The sequence below is a fragment of the Nylanderia fulva genome, unplaced genomic scaffold (assembly GCF_048542155.1).
Source record: "Nylanderia fulva isolate GAGA-0341 unplaced genomic scaffold, ASM4854215v1 Scaffold410, whole genome shotgun sequence".
NCBI classification, from domain to species: Eukaryota; Metazoa; Arthropoda; class Insecta; order Hymenoptera; family Formicidae; genus Nylanderia; species Nylanderia fulva.
Window position 1 is genome coordinate 44,083 of NW_028190489.1, and position 21,884 is coordinate 65,966.

The following is a 21,884-nucleotide window of genomic DNA, read 5'->3' on the forward strand; positions in this document are numbered from 1 at the left end:
AATCGACGCTCTGTGTGTGTGTGGCCGGAGAATGGCACACACACGAGCGTGATCGCGAAGCGTCTCGCTCCGAATCGTCGTCGAACACCGCCGGGCGCGCTGCTCTGCTTGCCGACTACTTTCGGTCAGAGAGGCGCGACGGCGTCCGTCGTTATATCAAAACACAACCAACAAATTCCGTCAAATCCGTTATTTTCTTTTTCTCTGAGAGCGCCTTTTCAGCGCGTCCATTCAGTCGCCGACTGCTGCGAGCGCGCGTCTCTCCCAAAAGAGAGGACTCTCGACGCAGAGCAGGACCTCCGGAACGTTAATGATCCTTCCGCAGGTTCACCTACGGAAACCTTGTTACGACTTTTACTTCCTCTAAATGATCAAGTTTGGTCATCTTCCCGGCAACATCGGCAATGCCGAGACATTGCCGCGCACCAGTCCGAAGACCTCACTAAATCATTCAATCGGTAGTAGCGACGGGCGGTGTGTACAAAGGGCAGGGACGTAATCAACGCGAGCTTATGACTCGCGCTTACTGGGAATTCCTCGTTCATGGGGAACAATTGCAAGCCCCAATCCCTAGCACGAAGGAGGTTCAGCGGGTTACCCGGGCCTTTCGGCCAGGGAACACACGCTGATTCCTTCAGTGTAGCGCGCGTGCGGCCCAGAACATCTAAGGGCATCACAGACCTGTTATTGCTCAATCTCGTGCGGCTAGAAGCCGCCTGTCCCTCTAAGAAGATTTGTTTGTACGTTGGTAGTAAAAACCCGCCAGCCGAAGCCGGGGGCCTTCGCGATACCATAAGATACGCCTATTTAGCAGGCTAGAGTCTCGTTCGTTATCGGAATTAACCAGACAAATCGCTCCACCAACTAAGAACGGCCATGCACCACCACCCACCGAATCAAGAAAGAGCTATCAATCTGTCAATCCTTCCGGTGTCTGGGCCTGGTGAGGTTTCCCGTGTTGAGTCAAATTAAGCCGCAGGCTCCACTCCTGGTGGTGCCCTTCCGTCAATTCCTTTAAGTTTCAGCTTTGCAACCATACTTCCCCCGGAACCCAAAAGCTTTGGTTTCCCGGAAGCTGCCCGCCCGAGTCATCGGAGGAACTTCGGCGGATCGCTAGCTGGCATCGTTTATGGTTAGAACTAGGGCGGTATCTGATCGCCTTCGAACCTCTAACTTTCGTTCTTGATTAATGAATGAGGGAGAGAATGAGAGCGTTGCGAAAGTGAGTGAGATAGCGTGTATGAGAGTAATTGGTGCGAGACTCCGTAAATTCCTGTTTACGGAGACGAACAAAATTTCAAAGAGTGCGAGTGAGAAAATACTGGATATTGTGGGAGAATATGAGGAACAGATGATAAAAATGTTGTGTAAAAATGAGAGAATACAGGGGAAACTGGATGAGTGTATGCGTCGAGCGAGTCGGGATTTAGCCTACGGCGGAAGTGGAATGAGCTATGCGAGCGTGAGTGCGAAAAATGTTGAAAAGAGCGTGATTGAAAAGGTACAGGAAGTGAATGTGAAAACGAGTGAAAACGAAAGAGAAGAGTTATGCGGTAATAGTGAGAGCGGATGATGCAAGTGCGAGTGTGACAAGTGAGGAAGTAAAGGAGAGAATGATGAAGCATGTGAGCAAGTCACTGAATGTGCGTGTGAAAGCGGTGAGGAAAGTGAGGAATGGAGGTGTAGCGATTGAGACGATGAGCGAGAGTGAGTTGAAAAGAATAAGAGAGTGTGGTCAGTTTAAGAATGCTGGCCTAAAGGTTGAGCTGCCTCGCAAGATAGGCCCAAAGATCATCTTGTACGATGTGCCGAATGATATGGCGAGTGAAGTGTTAATGAGAGAAATGTATGAGAGGAGCTTGAAAGGGCGAGTGGATGAGAGAGTATTTATGGAACGTGTGCGTGTTGTGAGTAGGAATGCGAAGAAAGATGCAACCTGCGGAAATGTGATATTAGAAGTTACGAGTGCAATAAGAAATGTGCTCTGTAGTGACGGACGAGTGTTTGTGCATTGGAAGGCCTTTAGGGTGAAAGAGTTTTTCAGTGTGCTGAGGTGCCACAAGTGCTTCGCATTTGGGCACATGATGCGGCAATGCACCGAAAAGGAAAGACTGTGCCAAAAATGTGGATGTGTAGGACACATGATGAGAGATTGTAAAAAGGAAAGTGTGTGTAGAAACTGTAAGCTGAAAGGGAGCAAATGTGATCACTCGGTTCTGTCCGAAGTGTGTCCGGAATACGTGAGAGCGTTAGAGAGAGAGAAAGCGAGAATAAATGACGAATGAATGGTGCGTGAATGTGGTGCAGTATAACTGCCAGAGAGCGTATGCGGTTATGTGTGATCTGGGTGAGATGATGCGCGAACGTCGAGTGAGTGTAGCACTGCTGCAAGAACCGTATGAAAGGCATGGACGTGTGGTGGGCTTGCCCATAGGTATGGATGTGATTGTGTGCGAAAGTGGGACGGTGAAAGCAGCAGTGGTGCTAAATGACTCTAGGTTAGACGTGATGTGCGTGAGAGAGTGTACGAATAAGCTTGGAATGAGTGTGTGGTTGAAGGGGGACTTTGGCGAAATGTATGTGGTGTCCATGTATTGCCAGTATGGTAAGTGTATCGAGCCGTACTTGGCGTACATGGACAGAGTATGTGAGACGGCCGGGAGAAAGCGTCTGCTGATAGGTATGGATGCGAATGCCATCTCTCCCTTGTGGTATAGCAAGGGTGGAGGCAGCAGAGAGAGTGAAGCGCGTGGTAGAGTGATTGAGGAATGGATGATTGCGAGCGGGATGAATGTTGTTGAATGAGCCAAGCGAGTTTTACTCGTTCAGCGGGCCGAATGGGGAGAGTGACATCGATGTCACTTTCGTGAACGGCGTGAATGGAGGGTGCCGGTATGAGTGGAAAGTAAAGCCCGACTGGGGAGTGAGTGACCATAACGTATTGTTAATACGGATGGTACACAGAGAGAATGTAGGTACGAATAAGGGCATGCGTAGATGGGTGTGCAAGGACGTAGACTGGGAAGGATATATGTGTGATATGCGAGAGAGTGCGTTAGAGGATGCAGCGAGCGCCATAGACGAAGCGGATGCGCAGAGCTGTGTAGAGCGAATGATGAAATGGATCCATAGTGCGAATGATCGATGGATGAAGAGGTGTAAACCTGTGTATGCTAAGAAGCTTGTGTGGTGGACGGATGAGCTTGAGAAACTGAAGAAGGCTGTAGGAAGGAGCAGACGTGCCTACCAGCGTGCGAGAAAGAGAAATGGAAGCAGAGTGGAAGAAAGAATGAATGAATATAAGTATGTTTTGCGGGAAGTATAAGGAGGAAATGCGAAGAGTGAAAGAGGAGAATTGGAAGCGATTTGTGTGCGTGACTGGGAAGAGGGATCCATGGAGCGATGTATATAAGGTGTGCATGAGAAAGCGTGATAGGGTAAGATTAAGTGGCATAAAAGTGGGTGATAGGGTGACGAGTACATGGAAAGAAAGCGCGGATGATCTAATGAAGAGATTCTTCCCGGCAGCAAGGACGAACGTGGCGATAGACGCCAAGGGAGACGTGAGGGAGGAAGAAAAGCAGTTTGAATGGAGCGAAGTGGATGTGGCAGTGAGATCGATGAAAGTGGGTAAGGCACCTGGTATGGATGGTGTGAGTGCTGAGATGTTGCGAGCGATTTGGCGTGCTGTCCCGGTATGGATAAAAAGAATGTATGATGTATGTCTGAATACAGCGTGTTTCCCCCCGGCGTGGAAGACTGCGCGGGTGGTAGTGTTATTGAAGTCCCCCGATAAACCTAGGTCGGACCCTGGGTCTTATAGGCCCATTTGACTGCTGTCCGTGCTGGGGAAAGTGTTGGAGCGAATGATGGTTGGAAGACTCGAGCGAACGATGTGTGGAAGAATGTGTGACGCCCAGTACGGATTCGTAAGGAATCGGTCGACCGAGGATGCATGGAATCGAGTGCATGACTGGGTGAATGGGTCGGAGAGAAAGTATGTGTTAGGAGTGTTCGTGGACTTCAAAGGAGCGTTTGATAACCTAGAGTGGGAATGTGTGATCGAGAAATTGCGTGAGGTTGAATGTGAAGAAATTGAATTATGGAAGAGCTATTTTAGCGGCAGGCGTGTATGCATGATGGGTGCGTGTGACACAGTGTGGAAAGACGTAAAGCGTGGCTGCCCGCAGGGCTCCATCTGTGATCCATTTATATGGAACCTAATGATGGATGAACTGTTGTGGCGGCTGCGTGAGAGTGAATGTAAAGTGGTTGCGTACGCGGATGACTTGTTGTTGGTCGTGGAAGGACAGAGCCGAGCGGAGTTGAGAGAAAGGTACTATGTGGATGAGAATGGTGTACGAATGGGGAGTGAAAGTAGGTGTGAGTGTGTCTGAGAACAAGACTGTGATGATGTTGATGAAAGGTAGTATGGCTGGGACGAGGCCTCCCAATGTACGAGTGAATGATAGATTAGATGCGTGAGGTATGCGAGGAGCGTGAAATATCTGGGTGTTTGTGTGAGTAAAAGGATGAACTACAGGTTGCATCTGGAGTGTCTGAGAAAGAAATGTATGAATGTGGTGGGAAAATTAAGACGCGTGTTGAGAAGTGAGTGGGGTTTGCGAAAGAAAGCTGTGACTGTGTTGTATAAAGGTCTGTTCATGTCGTGTGTGATGTATGGAGCGAGTGTATGGTATGGAGTGATGAGATTTGAATATGCGAGGGAGCTCATAAATAGGTGCCAGCGAGTGGTGTTGAGTGCGTGTCTGAATGTATGTAGAACGGTCTCCACGGCGGCCATGCAAGTCCTTATGGGTGGCTTGCCGTGGGACCTGGAGTGCGTGAGAAGAGGAGTGTTGTATAAGGTGAGAAAGGGAATTAGTATGAGTGAGTATGATGTAGTGAATGATAGTGACTTGCGTGAGAGAGGTGTGGAAGGATGTATGGAATTGGTGAGTGAAAGGCTGTGCTGTATGAGATGTGGCAGAATAGATGGAATAAGTGCGAGAAAGAAGAGTGACGTATGAATTTATAAAGAATGTAAGGTTCGCGGGTGAGTGCCGAGAGTTCGAGCCTAGCTTGAGCCTGGGCTATATCCTGACAGGGCATGGAAGTTTGAATGAATTCCTGTATAAGCGTGGTCTGTCTGAGAGTGAGAGCTGTGCATGCGGAGCGGAGAGAGAGAATTAAAAGCATGTGTTGGTTGAGTGTCCAATGTATGGTGATGTGAGGAACCTGAGTGAGTGGGGTGTAATTGTGCGAGAGAATGGCAGTGTGGATGTGAGTCGCATGTTGGAATGTAAGGAAAGGTATGAAAGTGTTTGTGTGTATGCGAAGATTGTATTTCAGAGAAGGAGGGCGATGCTGAAAGGAGGATAAGAGAAGCCGATGTTCCCGAGGAACATAGGCCGACCACTGCCTGGGAGGTGTAGGCCTCCGAAAGCTGGGAGTGGTCTCGGCCACGACCACGAAGATCCAACCAGTGATCTTGACTGGTACCACGGGAGTCGGGTTGCCCAGGGGGATTCGTCCCTCGTCCCGGCAATTGAGGTCGGACTCGTGGGGGTAGTGGTTGAAGCCGCATGCTGGTTAGGGGCTCTCGGGCCTCGACGGGTGAGCAGCGTATCTGCTCGGGCACCAGTCCTGCACAGCTGGTAGAGCGTTGGACAGGCGCTCGCCCCAACCGGTGGGTTGCCGAAGAGTCCTACAAACTCGGAGGCGCTACTGGTAGTTCCTGGCCTGCTGGAACGAGCTGATTGGGCTTATCCCAATTCCGCACCCATGGGGGTCGTGTGATTAAGCTCTCTGAGCAGGTACCGCACGTTAAATCAACCACGGACATCTGTTCCTATCTACTTTCCCCAGGAAGGCTACTGACGATTCGACAGTAGTACGGGCATGACGCACCCGGGGCCCCGAGGTCCCTTTCAAGCCAGGATGGGAGGCATCGTGTGTGGGGCTGCATGGCCGCGGGGAAGTTAAGTTGCGCGACCGCAAACAATCCCCCAGAGGCACCTGGCGCAACCTCTGTGGTATATAAGTCGCCTTACCCAGGTGATGGAGGCTCTGCCTGAGTGGACATTTTTTTTCCTGCCATACTCGTGGGATATACATGGAAAGAACAAAACTCAAACAAAAACACAGAAACTTGGCTGATACTTTGGTAACGACTAATGCTGGCGCGAAAGTAACCGAAACTCTGAACGCCGAAAAAAAGAGAAAAAGAGAATTGCTGTTTGCGCGAAGGGGATCTGTAAGTAGATCACCACCTCCTTCGGGTAGTACCCAAAAAGACACTGAAGAGACGCATGAAGGGAACACAAGGCTGAGTGATTCTGAAAATGAGAAGGATGGATATGAAAGATTAGAACAGAGCACAGGAGTAAATGAAGTAGAGGAGATGATGGAGACAAAGGAACAGCTCGAGACATTCATGTTTAATGATAACAACAAAATAACAAAATCTGCAATAAAATACATATTGTCCAAATGGGCAGTACTAGAAAATAGACTACATAATGTAGTTTTAGAAAAAGAAAAATGGAAAGTTGCTTACCAAGCTGTTGCTGACTTGAGGCCTAAAGGACTTTCCTATGCCAATGTTACGGCAGGAACTCCAAGGACTGCTACAGGTGCTGTAAAAGAAAAAGAAAGGAGGTCAGATACTACGCACAAAGTAGTACTAATTAAACCTATAAAAGAAGACGAAGATGCGAGAACGAATAGTGAAATAAAGAAGGAGGTTATAAAGGAACTGACAAGTACAAATAAAAGGCTGAGGATAAAGGCAATAAGGCAAATGAGAGGAAAAGGAGTAGTGGTGGAAGTGGATGAAAGAGACGGTGACTTTGTAAAAAGAATAAACCTAACAACAAAGAAATTGAAAGTAGAGGAGCCAAGGAAAATAAATCCTACTCTTATAATTTATAACGTAGACAAGGAATATAAGTTTGAAGATCTCAAAGAAGATTTCATACTTAAAAACTGTGACGATCCGGATCCAATCGAAATAGAAAAATACAAAAAAGATTGTGTGGGAGTAACTATGACTCTCTCGGTCCTCAAAGCAACACGCTGCGATGGTACTTAGAGAGAGTCGTGGTTGGTTCGTGATGCGCCAACGAAGTCCTCTAGTAAGGACCTTCAGCCTCTCACGTCCAAGTTGTACCTCCACCTCCTTGTGGTGCTCCCGGAAACGGCCTACTTTGAAAGTTTAAACTCGGTAGGTGTCGACTAAGAGAGTGTACAGCGAAGTGCGCCCCTAAGGGCTTCGGCCCATGCGCCTACGGTCATGGTGAGTTGTGGGGCTAAGAAAGACCGGGGTTTCTTGGGGGGCTCTCGGTTGTCAATCCGTTTGCCCCCCTACACGCAGTTAATTATGGAGAGAAATTTGAATGAGAATACTGTCCCGGGTTCTCGGATGGCCCGGGGGGACTGCGTGCGAGTGCTCGCTTGAGTGAGAGCGCGAGAAGGTGCGGAGGACCCTGACGGGGTCGCAGCTGGTCCGTCGCAAACCACTATAAGGACCAGCCAGGCTGAAGTGGACAGCCTAGAGGAGGAAATGGTCAGCTGTGAGCAGTGTTCGGCGAGGTTCCGGAACATGCGTGGTCTTGGTGTCCACAAAGTACGTGCTCACCCACTACAAGCCAACAGTGCTATCAATGTTGACCGCGTAAAGGCCAGATAGGTCAGTTGAGGAAACTAGACTCATGGCACGCGCTGAGGCTGAAGGCACCTTAGCCGGGGAGTTTTTCATTAACCAGTATCTGGAGACAAGGTTCCCCAATAGGAGTCTCGAAGCCATCAAGGGTAAACGGCAACAGGAGCCTTACCGAGTGATGGTTAGAGACTTCTGCCAAGAGATCCAATCGCGTCGCGCGATTGTGATCGATGAGGGCGATAGGGATGGTGCGGTGGTGATGACACGAGCCGACACTATTCCTGCGGCCACTGAGGCTAGTACTGACGATCAAAGCGCACATCAGCCTTCCCCTGAACAAAGTTCTCAGAGGCTGCGGGACAAGATACAATCACTCGTAGAGCAGAGTGCGGCGTTCCGTAGCTACGAGGCTGATACTCTTGCTGGCACGGCAAGAGATGCTCTGACGGCGGGGAGGGTCGACGTCTTGGCTATCAAGAGATGGCTGGGCATGATCTTCCCTCGGCCGCTACAAGTGCGCCCTCCGCAACGCGTTTCGGCAAAGAAGCACTGTCCTCCAGTCAAGCGAGAGAGCTAGGAGCAGAGGAGAAAGAGGGAGTATGCAATTGTGCAATCCCTCTACAAGAAGAACAAGAAGTCCTGTTTGTCGCGTATCCTCGAGGGCGACTCGGTGCGCGAGAGGCCGTCTGCTGTCGAATTCTTTAACTGCTGGCGCCCCATTATGGAGGCCTCCAGCGGTGCGGATGGAGACATGACGGACTTGCGTGAGTCGTTTGGGGAAGCGGCACAGGCTGCGAGTGCTGGCCGGGGCCGTACGTCAAGTTTGAGAGGGATTCACCTCGAAGGTCTCGGCGATGGCGCTGCCACGGATCCAGTTCCTGTGGCGGATAAGACCTTGCTCTGGGATCCTATAACACCTGCAGAGGTAAACAGGATTTCCGTAAGGACTGGCACTGCGCCCTGGATGGACCAGATTACGCCGAGGATGTGGAACGCTGTTCCTGCGATTCTTCGTGCGCTTCTGTTCAATCTGCTGCTCCTGGCAGAGACGATCCCCTCGTCAATCGCCACAACCAGAACGGTATTCCTTGAGAAGGGGGGTATGTCCGATCGGCCAGGTCCGACGGAGTACCGTCCTCTCAGCATAAGATCCGTTATAACAAGACACTTCCACAAGATATTGGCAAAGAGATAGGCAGCCCTCGACATCTTCGACAAGCGCCAAAGGGGGGCCGGTGGACGGGGTATGTGAGAACGTCACAGTCCTTTCATCCGTGCTTTGGGACGCCCGGAGGCGTTGTCGTTCTCTGCATGTGGCGTGCGTTGATCTGTCGAAAGCTTTCGATAAGGTTGCGCACGCTGCTATTCATACGACTCTCGATGAGCTGGGGTTCCCTCGGGAGTTTAGAGAGTACGTAAGGGCTGTTTATTCGAATGCGCTGACCGAGTTGCAGGGGGTCAGCGCTGAGGAAGTGTCGGCCATCATGATTGGCCGTGGCGTGAGACAGGGTGATCCGTTGTCGCCCCTGCTGTTCAATCTGGTCGTAGATAGAGCACTAGGAATTCTCTCGGAGGACGTTGGCTATCGGTTGGGTGGCCGGCTTATCAATGCGCTGGGCTACGCAGACGACATTGTGCTCCTGGTCTCTACCAGAGATGGTCTGCAGGAGAACTTGACACGGCTTCATGACGCCTTTATGCGAAATGTGCTCGAGATCAACGCGAGAAAGAGAAAACCGGAGTGCTGTCCATGGTGGCGTCTGGCAGAGACAAGAAGGTAAAAGTCGACACCACACCTTATTTCACCATGGGGGGAGCGATGATACCGCAAAGATCCCTGGTCGATGTCTGGACGTATCTGGGCTGCGAATACACAGGTGCTAGGGAACTCGCAAGCGATCCACACTTAGCTCAGGCCATCGAGCAACTCACGAGGGCACCTCTTAAGCCGCAACAGCGGCTGAGGTTGTTGCGTGACTGTCTCCTTCCACGGTATTATCACCGATGGACAGTGGGTACGGTCTCGGCCAAAACCCTCAAGGGTAAGAATATCATCGTACGCACCGCGGTGCGACGATGGCTGCGTTTTCCCCATGATGTTCCTGCTGGATACCTGCATGCGCCGATACAGAGTGGCGGGCTTTGAATGCCTCTATTGAGAACTTTGATCCCAATTCTGAAACATAACCGACTGCAGCGGTTGTGTCGGAGTACTCTACCCGCAGCAAGCATGCGCGGCTGCCGAAACCACGTATGTGGCAAGGCAGCTTGTCTGGTGTGAAAACCAGATGCGAGTGCGGAGTCACAGAGTGACTACGACCGCTGAGCTCAGACAGCAATGTGCGGCCTGGTTGCGCGAGTCGTGCGATGGGAGTGGACTCAGAGAGGTTGCGGCCTCCAACCTGAGCTCCTACTGGGTATCGGCTGGCGCCGATGCCATCCCAGGTGCCGACTACGTGCACTATAACCACATACGAGCTAACTGCATACCGTCTAGAGCGAGATGCTTCCGAGGTCGTGATGGGCGCGATAATCGCTGTCGTGCCGGTTGTCCCGAAACCGAGACGCCGGCTCACTGCGTGCAACGCTGCTTCAGAACGCACGGAGGGAAAATCCTGCGGCATGACGACCTATGCCGTCAAGTTGGTGGCTATTTACAGCAGAAGGGATGGCGCGTCAATGCGGAACAAGCGTATTCGACGTCTGCCGGCCGGAGGCGGCCCGACCCCGACTGACCATCGTTAAGGGTGGTGAGGCAGTGGTCGTAGACGCGCAGGTAGTGTCTAGCAAAACCGCGTTGGAGATGTCCCACGAGCGTAAGGTGGAAAAGTACCGGTCATGTAATGATCTGGCAGCCGCTGTGCGGGAGCGCACAGGAGTACCACGAAATAATGTTCGTTTTACCGCCATTACTATTTCGTGGCAAGGTGTGTCTGGAGCTCGCGAAAGCGAGTCTGAGTTGCGGGGGCTGGGTTAACGTTCGCCCAGCTCCGAACGTTGACGACTCGGGTCTTGTGGGGGCTCATGGCTGGAAACGTTTTAACGCAATGACATCGCGTTTCTTATAACGTTTTGACATTTTTTTGACATCGTGAAATTGTAATTCTATTAACTGACGAAATCGCGATTTTAACAAGCCAAATGCATTTTCGATAAGCACTCTAGTTCCACAAAGCTTTTTGTTATATATTCTTTGTGATCGAATAAGATTTCCATAATCTTTATAAGGTGTTAAAAGATATTCCCTTATTGGGTAAGCACTATCGCCTAACAAGTGATACTTTCCATTTTGACATATACCACTAATATTTTTCGAATCAAGATGTAACTGTGGCATGTCAGGTTTTTAAGATATCTTAATTTGAAAATTCGAAAAAGGGCATTTATTACACGTTTCAATAAGATATAACTTTTAATTGGGATTGATACAAATTTTTTCGACAGTTTAAACTAAAGCTTAAGGCTAGTTTATGTAACAAATATGAAAACGGTCGAGTCTAAAGAGTTTATAAAAAAATTAACCGAACCTCAAAAGATTTTATATATTGGTATAAGAAAAAGTGCGAAAAGTAATATTTTCAAGGTTATGATTTATTTTTTTTTATGAACTTTTTAGATTTGAACTTTTTATATTTAATACATAAACTACAAATACTTACTATCAATATATCAGCACGGGCCACATTTGCATCTTCTCCTATATACAAGGTGGACCATTTTAATCAATCCTTTATCCTTTATCATTGCGTGGATTGGTTAAATGGTTCACCCTGTATATCTTGATTGCTTGTATATTCTATGAATGATATAGCTATTATATTTTTATTTATTTTTGGAGTGGCGTCATAATAACCGTTTTATGGAAAATATGATGTCGTTAAAATAGCCGAAATATATAATGTATTATACATAACTTGGTACTGTCGCTGTACTAACCGATCTATACTTAATTGCATATACATTTGTACCAGTGCATTTTATCATGAAATTATAAGTAATGTATACGTCAGGGAGTCAATGTACTCTTATGTATACCATAAAATGTTTGATTTTTTGATGTCGCCAAAATAGCCTATTGACATATATAATATATATATATATATATATATATATATATGTAGTATCGGGACTCCTCCATAACGCGTAAGTGGGTGATGCGGACTATATATATATATATATATATATATATATGTACGGTGTTTTTGGCTGAAGCAGATTTGATCACTCTGAAAGCGATTAGTCCATTTTCTCATTAACTTATGTTTGATTGAATCACTCTTTTATTAAGTATTACTCTTAAATTAAGTATTTATTTATTGGTGGGCATATATTTATGATTAATTTACTATTAATAATAAAATAATTTTAAATAAATTAATAATTTATTTCAGCTAATATATATTATTATTGATATTAATTTATTACTAATAAAATATAATAAGTTTATTACTAATAATTAAAATAATATATTTAATTAATAATAAATTTTGTATAATTATGGCTCCTGTGCACACAGGACGCGATAAAGCTTGCCGCGCGTCAAGAAGCGACGCGGCAGCTAATTAAATTTCTGCCGCACCAAAAGTTGAACTCGATCCAACTTTTATTGGCTACCGCGTCGCTTCTTTCCGCGTGGCAAGTTTTATCGCGTCCTGTGTGCAGGAGTCATAATTGTTTCTTAATATATTTTTTTATAAATAATTTTTTAAAAAATAAACATGGGTTGAGTATGGATCGGATTTTAGTCTGTCATTTCACAACACGATTCAGACCGCACAAGGTACATCTTAGTATGTAAAGTCTACGCTTGAACTGTATAGGATGGATTTGTTATTACAGAATTTGTCATCTTAATTTCTTCTTATTTAATCATAGAGATGTAAGAATAGAGCGCGCGAGTCATATGCTAGCACGTAATGCAGGATTCACGCTGTGTCGGATATCCGATATATGACGTCTGATAGCCAATAAGAAAATTTGATTTTTAGAGTCTCCGCGAAATTAAATTTTCTTATTGGCTATCAGACGTCGTCGGATGTCGGATATCGGACGCAGTGTGAATCCTGCATACGAGGCAGCGAAAAAGGAGTGAAAAGAGAGCGCTGCCATATATGTAGAATACTCTGTCAGTTTTTGTTCAGCGGCGCATGCGCCATACTCTAGCTTTATAGCCTGTTTCTACCAACGTCGATTAAATTAAACCTCCGGTTAAACTATGTCTTTGTCTCTTTTCAAATAAGTTTTTAAAAAGAGAGAAACATAATTTAACCAGATTTAATTTAATCGACGTTGGCAGAAACGGGCCTATGGCGCATGCGCCGCTGAACAAGGACTGATAAAGAAAGTGTACTCTATATGGCAGCGCTCTCTCTATTCCGTTCTCGCTGTTTCAGCTCGCTCACGCGCTTTATTCTTATATCTCTATGTATTTAATGGAAAGTAAGAAACGTTTCCCGCGCACGCAAAGACTTGTTCCACAAATTTGCATCTTATTAACGTTTACGAAGTGCTTTATATGCTATTAAACATAGCCAGTACATGATATATATTTTAATTATGTGTGTCCAAATCTCAGATAGCGTAATAGTTTTGCAATTGTGTGTATTGCATTAATAAAGGTTATATTTGAAACTACTAATGATATATCGCTTTAGTGATAATTTAACATGTATGGTCTATATAAATATCAAAAGAAGTATTCTGTTTACATTCGTAATACACGAAGAAGGAAACAATTAATAGTCTTGAATGGTAAGTATTTTATTATAAACATAAAATATTGTTTAAATTCTATAATTTTTTTTAATGTTTATGATTATAAAGATAAACATGTTGCTTTAAAGAAATTTTTTAATTTGTGATTATATTCTAACTTAATGTAGTAATTATATTCTATTTTATTAATTTATAAACACTACAACAAATTCGTTATGGAAACCTTAATAATTATTAAATAATAATTTATTAAAAATAATTCTGTACATTTAATATATGTTTTTGCGCTTACATTGGCTCATTTTAGTAAAGTTTGTACATCAAAGAGGTGTTATGTTCATAAAGAAATAATCAATGTATATAATATAATTAATTAATTGGTATAGATGGACGCATAAATATTTTAAAACTCAACTATATGAAAGCTATATTACTTTGCTATAGATTACAAAATTTTTAAAAATTACATAAAGTTCGACATTGCAAAATGTGCAGAAGCACATGCTGTACTTTATTGCGTTTTATAATGCCAAATTTTATGTTAAATCTCTTTTATAATTTCGATTTTTGATTCTACAATCTCTTAAACAAATTGACTTAACATAAAATTTTTATTTTTATGACATTATAATTATTGTTTATCTAACATTTTTCAATTTGTAAATTTTGATTCTTTCATGCACAATTATATATTTTTATTAATGTTTTTAAACATAATAGCTGAAATATTTTTCTCAATACAAACAAAACAAAATTAATAATATAGAAATTATTTTTATATTACAGGTGTACTTTTACCATCTATGCTCGCATTGGTCCCCTTTTATATATATTTATATACTTTGGTCGTAAGCAAAGGAAAAGACCTTACCATCTACACGCTTACATTTGCGAACTTTTATTCTGCTGGTACGAAACAACAGTTATATTTTAAGGTAATTTCTTTACTATATGTATTATTAAATAAAACTAAATTATTTTGTAATAATATATATCCCAGTAAAAAATAATGAAACAGCAAAACAATTTCTGACTTAACAATGAAACTGTTACATATAGAAGGCACATGTTACATTTAATTATATTCTTGAGTGAAAAATTATAACATTGATATTATATGTCACTGTTAGATTGTGTTTACTGGTATATATATACACTAAACAAAATTAAAGTAAAAGAACACACAACACTTACAAAATGTTGCTCGATTCAAACACACTTAATTATAATAAAGTTTGTATTAACTTAATATTAATAGAAACTTATTTAGATTACGCCTTGTTTATACAACGCTTTACTTTTACTAACTTTTTTCTTGTTCTTTTTATAATATTTGTTATACTTTAGAATCTTATAACTTTTCTTGTTTTTTTTCACATTATTTTAATTAAAAAGAATGTATAAAAATGTTAAATTGTTTATATGTAAGTATAGTTTACATAAAACTATATATAAAGTTTAGTTTGACTACACGTTTTGTGTAAGTATTGAAGCTTATTCAGTCTTAAGTGCATCGTGCATTTTAATATTTTTGCCTACTTGCATGATTGTTACAATTATCGAAATATTTATACAAAAATATGAATTGCATGAAGTTCGGCATTGTAAAATGCAAGCGCGTACTTTACAATGACGATGAACCTTTATATGTAATCTTTTAAAATTTTGATTTTTATATTTTGTGATTTGTTTGCCGTGATAAATTGACTTTATAATATATTTTTATTTTTATGTAAATGTTTATTAATATTTCATGTGTATCTATATAACATTTTAATTTGTAAATTTTTGAAATACGCATGAAACTATTTTTTTTGTTTGAGCCTACTATATTGTTGGTATTTTCTTATCGGACGGAATCAGATAGTTCACATTGTTTATTGGCCGGTTGTATCTTTCTTGTCTGCGTGCTTGTCTATGTGTTACTTATAAAATATATAAAAATTATTGTTCTAAGAAACTGATTTATTGATATAATAGACTCAACAACACCAGAAAATGCCAAAAAAGAGATTCCGTGAATTATCACGTAGTCAGAGATATCGTCGAATAAAACAGAATTCTGAAAATTTCGTTCCAGAAATGGTTAATAATTTTGATCAAGAAGCAAATGATTCTTCCAGAAATTTTAATCAGAATGCTGGCAATTCTTTACCTTTTCAAAACATTTCTAATCATGGATTCTATTTGTTTTTGACAATAACATTTGTGATAAGTTGTCTGAAAATGCGGTTACCAATGTAGCAATCGATCAATCAAATTTAGTACATAATTCTACTACATTTTCTACTTCTGAAAGAGAAACAGAAGATAAAAGAGAACATTTATTATCTAATCAAATTTCACTCCGTGAAAAATTAATCTTTTGGACTAATGAACATAAAATTGGACAAAAAAGTTTAACTTCTTTACTTAATATATTAAAAAGCGAAGGTCGTGATAATCTTCCTAACAATGGTAGGACGTTAATGATTACCTCTCGTTCTACAATACTTTACACAAGATCGGGCGGATATTATTATCATTATGGCTTGGAAAAAGGAATAATTGATCAATTAAATCAATTTAATATGTCAATTAGAAATAATGTTATTTACATTAATATTAATATCGATGGTCTTCCCATTTCCAAAAGTTCCAAAAGTCAGCTATGGCCTATCTTAGTTCAAATCTTTTCTGAAAATTCTAAACCTTTTTTTGTCGGCGCATATCATGGCTATAAGAAGCCAACTACATTTAATAGTTTTTTACAACACTTTGTCAGAGAATTGAAGCAATTAAGTACAATTGGTTTTACATATAAAAACAATGTATATCACGTTAAAATTAGAGCAATTATATGCGATAGTCCTGCACGATCATTTGTAACTTGTACAAAAGGCTATAATGGTTATTTTGGATGTAGTAAATGTATTGTAGAAGGAGATTATGTAAATCATCGAATGCTTTTTCTTGATCAAAATTGTTCTTTGCGAACAGATGAATCGTTCACTCTTCGAGAAAACCCAGAACATCATACTGGAATATCTTTTTGAAAAAATTCCGTTGCCAATGGTTACAATTTTTCCCCTTGATTATATGCATTTAGTATGTCTCGGTCAAATGAAAAAATTGCTTATTTTATGGTTAAGAGGATCTACTAGAATTAAGTGTCGATTATCCAGCGATCAAATAAAAAATTTAATTTCAGATATGCTTGTTTTAAAAACATATGTTTGTTCAGAATTTGTCAGAGTGCCAATTACTGTTGAGGAATTGGACAGGTGGAAAGCCACCGAATTTCGAATTTTTCTATTATATCTTGGTCCTATTTTGTTGTATAAATATTTTCCATCCAAATATTTAAAACATTTTACTTCATTTCACTGTGCAATTCGAATATTATGTCATCCCCAAGATTATTTAAAAAATAATCAATATGCAAAAGAACTTTTACTTTATTTTATTCAAAATTATGAAATTTTATATGGTAAAGATAACATGATTTATACGGTACATAATTTAATACACTTAAGTGATGATTCAAAGCAATTTGGGCTGTTGGATAGTTTTAGTACTTTTCCTTTTGAAAATTATTTGCATAGTTTAAAAAAATTGTTGCGAAAGTATGAAAAACCATTGCCACAAATACATCGTAGAATTATTGAAAAGAATACAGCGAATAAATATAAGCAAAATGAAAATATAATGAAATTTCCAATTTTTATTTCACAAAACAAAAAAGATGTTCCATTTGAATGTTCTCATTCTTATGAGTCATTAAAATTCCGTTATTTTAAATTATCATGTTCTTCACAAGCAAATCGTTATTGCTTTTTAAAAATAATAAAGTTTTGATGATAAATTACATAGGACTACGAAATGGGAATCCTGTTATAATTGGTAAAGAATTTATAAATTATTCTTCTCTCGAATTTTATCCATGCAATTCGCAAAACATGAATGTATTTGTAGTAACTAACGATTTTACTGAACTAAAATGTTTTTCTGTGAACGAAATTATTAGAAAAGCTGTAGTGCTTCCATATGGAAGGGACCAATTTTGTGTTTTTCCGCTTCTTCATTCCGATTTATCAGGTATATAAATTAATGGCAACATAAGAATTTGTTCTTATAATTTGTTATACTATTGTAATTTAAAATTTTCTTTTTTTATATAGATGTTTTATGTAGCGATTGCTGATAACTGGTGCTCAGTTATGCCACAATCATGGATTATTGATATTAACGAGCAATTATGTGTGTGGCCATCACATGGTGTGAATGCGAACAAAACAATGAAAAAGTCGTTACCTCCCCAAGCTTGTGGGAGAAAGTCCCGTACAAATATCTTTTAGGACCATATAGTAAGAATAACAATATATAGATTAAATAATTTTTTAATAATTTATAATTATTTTCTATTGTGTTCTTCATCATTTTTGTAGATTTATTTGAAGAGGCAAAACAAAAAGAAAAAGAAGCAGAATTGGTGTCATCGGATGAAGCAAAAATTAATGATCTTCAAATAAAGAAAATATTCTTCCTGTAAAAAGAACAAGGATACCTAAAATTTATGATAGTTTTACTGATAACACAGAATCGGCTGACACTGACTCCATTTCTGGTATATGTTACTTTGCATTTTAATTAAATTATTAGACTTTTTTTAATTCTTTATTCTTTTTAACTTTACGTTTTTAATTATACTAATTATACTATATTTTTTGTAGAAAAAAATGTAAGAGCATCCCGATAAGTTTGGAAAAAGATTTTAACGATAAATCGACATTAAAACAAAGTAAGCAATTTTTTCATACATTATTATTATACATGTATATTTTTTTTAAATTTAATATTTGGTAAATTTTTAATATTAGTAGAGAACATTGTTCCGAATCCTCCATCTAATTATAAAACTTCTCATTCAGATGTAGATATCAGAGAAAAAGGTAAATTCTTTTTATATATAATTATAAATAGAACTTTAATATGTACATATACATACACAATATATATATTTATACTATATCCACATTTATATAAGTATTCAAATATTTTGTATATATTTACATTTAAATATATTATGAACTTTTCTCACTGCTAAATTATATGTCGGAAAATATAATTTTATAGTAATATAAATGTTTTTATAATCTTTTTCTAGATACACTAGATACACATACACAATTTGAACAAGACCAAGAGGATCTACTAGAATTAAGTGTCGATTATCCAACGATCAAATAAAAAATTTAATTTCAGATATGCTTGTTTTAAAAACATATGTTTGTTCAGAATTTGTCAGAGTGCCAATTACTGTTGAGGAATTGGACAGGTGAAAGCCACCGAATTTGAATTTTTCTATTATATCTTGGTCCTATTTGTTGTATAAATATTTCATAGTAATATAAATATTTTTATAATCTTTTTCTAGATACACTAGATACACATACACAATTTGAACAAGACCAAGAGGATCTACTAGAATTAAGTGTCGATTATCCAGCGATCAAATAAAAATTTAATTTCAGATATGCTTGTTTTAAAAACATATGTTTCATCACCCTTTGATATAAACGAATCACAACCGCTGGAATACGGTGATTATTTATCACAGACCGAAGAAAGTTTTCAAGGTAAAAGTTATTTGCAATTAATATTTTGATTACTTACAAATTAATTAAAACGTATATTGCGTTAATATAGATGATATTCAGAAAGAAAAATATTCAAAGAAATATTCATCGAAACAGATTAAAAAAATCAAAACTTTTAATGTGGAAGAAAAGCAGTCTCCTGTCGTAAAGCACAGTATGTAACAAGGGTATTAATTTTATATTTCATGTATTTGTTTTTAATATTCTTTTTGTTTTTCAGTTGATTATAATCCGCCCGTACATATGTTAAAATAAAAAAAGGAACGACTCATGAATTTAGTCGTTATAGATTATTTATACAATTTGTACCATCAATTTACATATCAAATTTTTAACAAATATTTTTCTTTTGTTTTAAATAGAAAAAAGTTATTTTGCGCCACAAATGCAACAGTGCGAAAATAACGTTGCTACAGTATGCTACAGTATGCAACAGTATGCAAAATTGTTCAGAGACGATTATTATTAATGAAAAGAAATAAGCACAAACAGAGGTCAGTATTTTGTATATAGCTTTCTTCATATTTAATTGTTTAACTGTTATTTTATTTTTTAACGTTATTTAATTGTTTTTTTAGGAAAAGATACGCAAGGATCTATAATGCGAACATTGGATACAGTCTTGGTGTTGGCGCCGTTTTGGAATACACCGGCGCTTTAGCGGCGCCATCTGGGCGCATCGAGTAGTAGTAATGGTAGAAGGAGGTTCATTATTATATATGGCGGCGACAGCAAGGAAGCCATACGTTTTCTCTGTATTAATTTCTCCCAATAAATTATATTCAGTGCAATAGTATCCAGACAGACGTAGTTCTCTCGACCTGCATACCACATCACAAGCCACACCACAGATCATCGGCGCAACATTGATCCTTCGAGCCGGATAATAGTAGAGGCACACCAAGAGTGTGGAATACTACAAGAGGAGTGGACATTGTGGAAACATCGAGATCAAGCATTTGATCATCGCAGCTAAGGAGAGTGCGGGTAACGAATTCATTTATATTGAGAAACGCACGGCTCTCTACTTTCTCGCGCTCAAGCGAGCTATTGCCGTCCTTCTCCAACGGACTACGCACGGTTCTCTCTCTCGCGCTCAAGCGAGTTATTGCCGTCCTTCTCCAACGGACTACGCACGGTTCTCTCTCTCGCGCTCAAGCGAGCTATTGCCGTCCTTCTCCAACGGACTACGCACGGTTCTCTCTCTCGCGCTCAAGCGAGCTATTGCCGGCCTTCTCCAACGGACTACGCACGGTTCTCTCTCTCGCGCTCAAGCGAGTTATTGCCGTCCTTCTCCAACGGACTACGCACGGTTCTCTCTCTTTCGCATTCAAGCGATCTACAGCCGTTCTTCGCCAACGGAATACGCACGATTCTCGTTCACCCAGGAACGCTACGGGCATCTTTTCAACGGATTCTGCAGTTCCTTTAGCATCCAGACGAACAATATTTTCAATGCATACACGAATGAAGGATTAGCCATTCAAGGACGATAGGAGTAATACAACGTGGGGATGCTCATCGAGAATCGAAGACTGCGTTTGTTTATAAGATAAGTAACATATTGTGATCGATAATTATCGACGTAAGTTGACAATAACGTTCAAATCAATTATTAATAAGTTTAGGCATATTAATTATTATTGAGTCAATATGGAAGAACTAGCATTATTAGTGAGACAGCGCGGTAGAGTTCGAGCGAGACTCACGGCTTTTAAAACTTTTTTGGCAAAGCTTAACGACAATCCGGAAAAGATAGTCGAAATACGTAGTCGAATAGAAAAGGCTGAACAATTATGGATAGAATTCGATACAATTCAAAATAAAATTGAAGATATTGATGATTCTGATATACAAGAATCAGAAAGAATAACGTTTGAAGATTTATATCATGAATTATTGTCTAAAGCTCGCACAATATCGATGATTGAAGGCTCAACTTCTTCGGCTACTAATTTTAATATACAGCCTATCGCGCAAAACGATCCATTGATTGTTCGTCCAATGGTAAAATTGCCTAATATTGATTTACCAAAATTTGATGAAAATTATGAGAGGTGGATACCTTTCAGGGATTTGTTCGAGTCACTTATCGCGTCGAATGTTGTATTACTCAATGTGCAAAAATTACATTATTTAAGATCTGCATTGACAGGCGAAGCCGCCAAAGTGATAGACTCATTAGAAATTAGTAATGATAATTACGCGGTAGCATGGAATTTATTAAAGCAAAGATTTGAAAATAAGAGATTAATAGTACAATATCTTATTCAAAAGTTACTTGACATTCCAGCTATCACTAAAGAGTCACATGCAGATCTTAGACAATTGGTGGATAATATTTCACAATATACACCAGAGAGAAAGATAAGAGCGGCCAGGCCGGCGTTTTGGCTGTTACCGTTTTACGGGACTGCTTGAAGCGCCCCTCGCACCCGTTTTCAATATCGGAACTAACTGCACACCCATTTTCTGGCAAGGTCGATAAAGTTTGTATTTGGTGCGAGTCCGTGCTACGCCCATAATTTTCGTGTTAACACAGTATCACGTATTCATTCTGTATATGTGCAATCTTTTCTCTTTAATATATATATACCCTAAAGACCTTAAAAGACACTACAAGTCTCCTTATCCTGCACCATCAAAGTCCATTCTTGGGGGGTTAGAACTACTACAAAATATAAAATTTTGAATTGATAGTAATATAACTGAAAGGCGGCCTCGCCAACGAGTAATTGAGCCAAGGAAAAACAAAAATCGGTCAAGGCCGTCTGGCGATGTACAAGCGGGCAAAAAGTGACGTTTTTTCATGAAAAAGAAAGTAAGTAGTCTATTAGTCTCTTCTTCTTATTATCTGTCGCTGACGT

At 40.4% G+C, this 21,884-nt stretch overlaps 1 protein-coding gene and 2 pseudogenes across 1 annotated transcript; 2 read left to right on the top strand and 1 right to left on the bottom strand.

Moving 5' to 3' along the window:
- Positions 1 to 316: 316 nt before the first annotated feature.
- LOC146721790 (small subunit ribosomal RNA) lies at positions 317 to 1,045 on the bottom strand (annotated as a pseudogene; the record flags this gene model as incomplete).
- Positions 1,046 to 16,090: 15,045 nt separating this feature from the next.
- Positions 16,091 to 17,339, top strand: LOC146721791 (uncharacterized; annotated as a pseudogene).
- Positions 17,340 to 20,670: 3,331 nt separating this feature from the next.
- On the top strand, positions 20,671 to 21,438 carry LOC146721792 (uncharacterized). The gene has a single exon (XM_085486283.1). The coding sequence runs from the start codon at positions 20,671 to 20,673 to the stop codon at positions 21,436 to 21,438; it is 768 nt and encodes a 255-aa protein (XP_085342409.1).
- Positions 21,439 to 21,884: the final 446 nt, after the last annotated feature.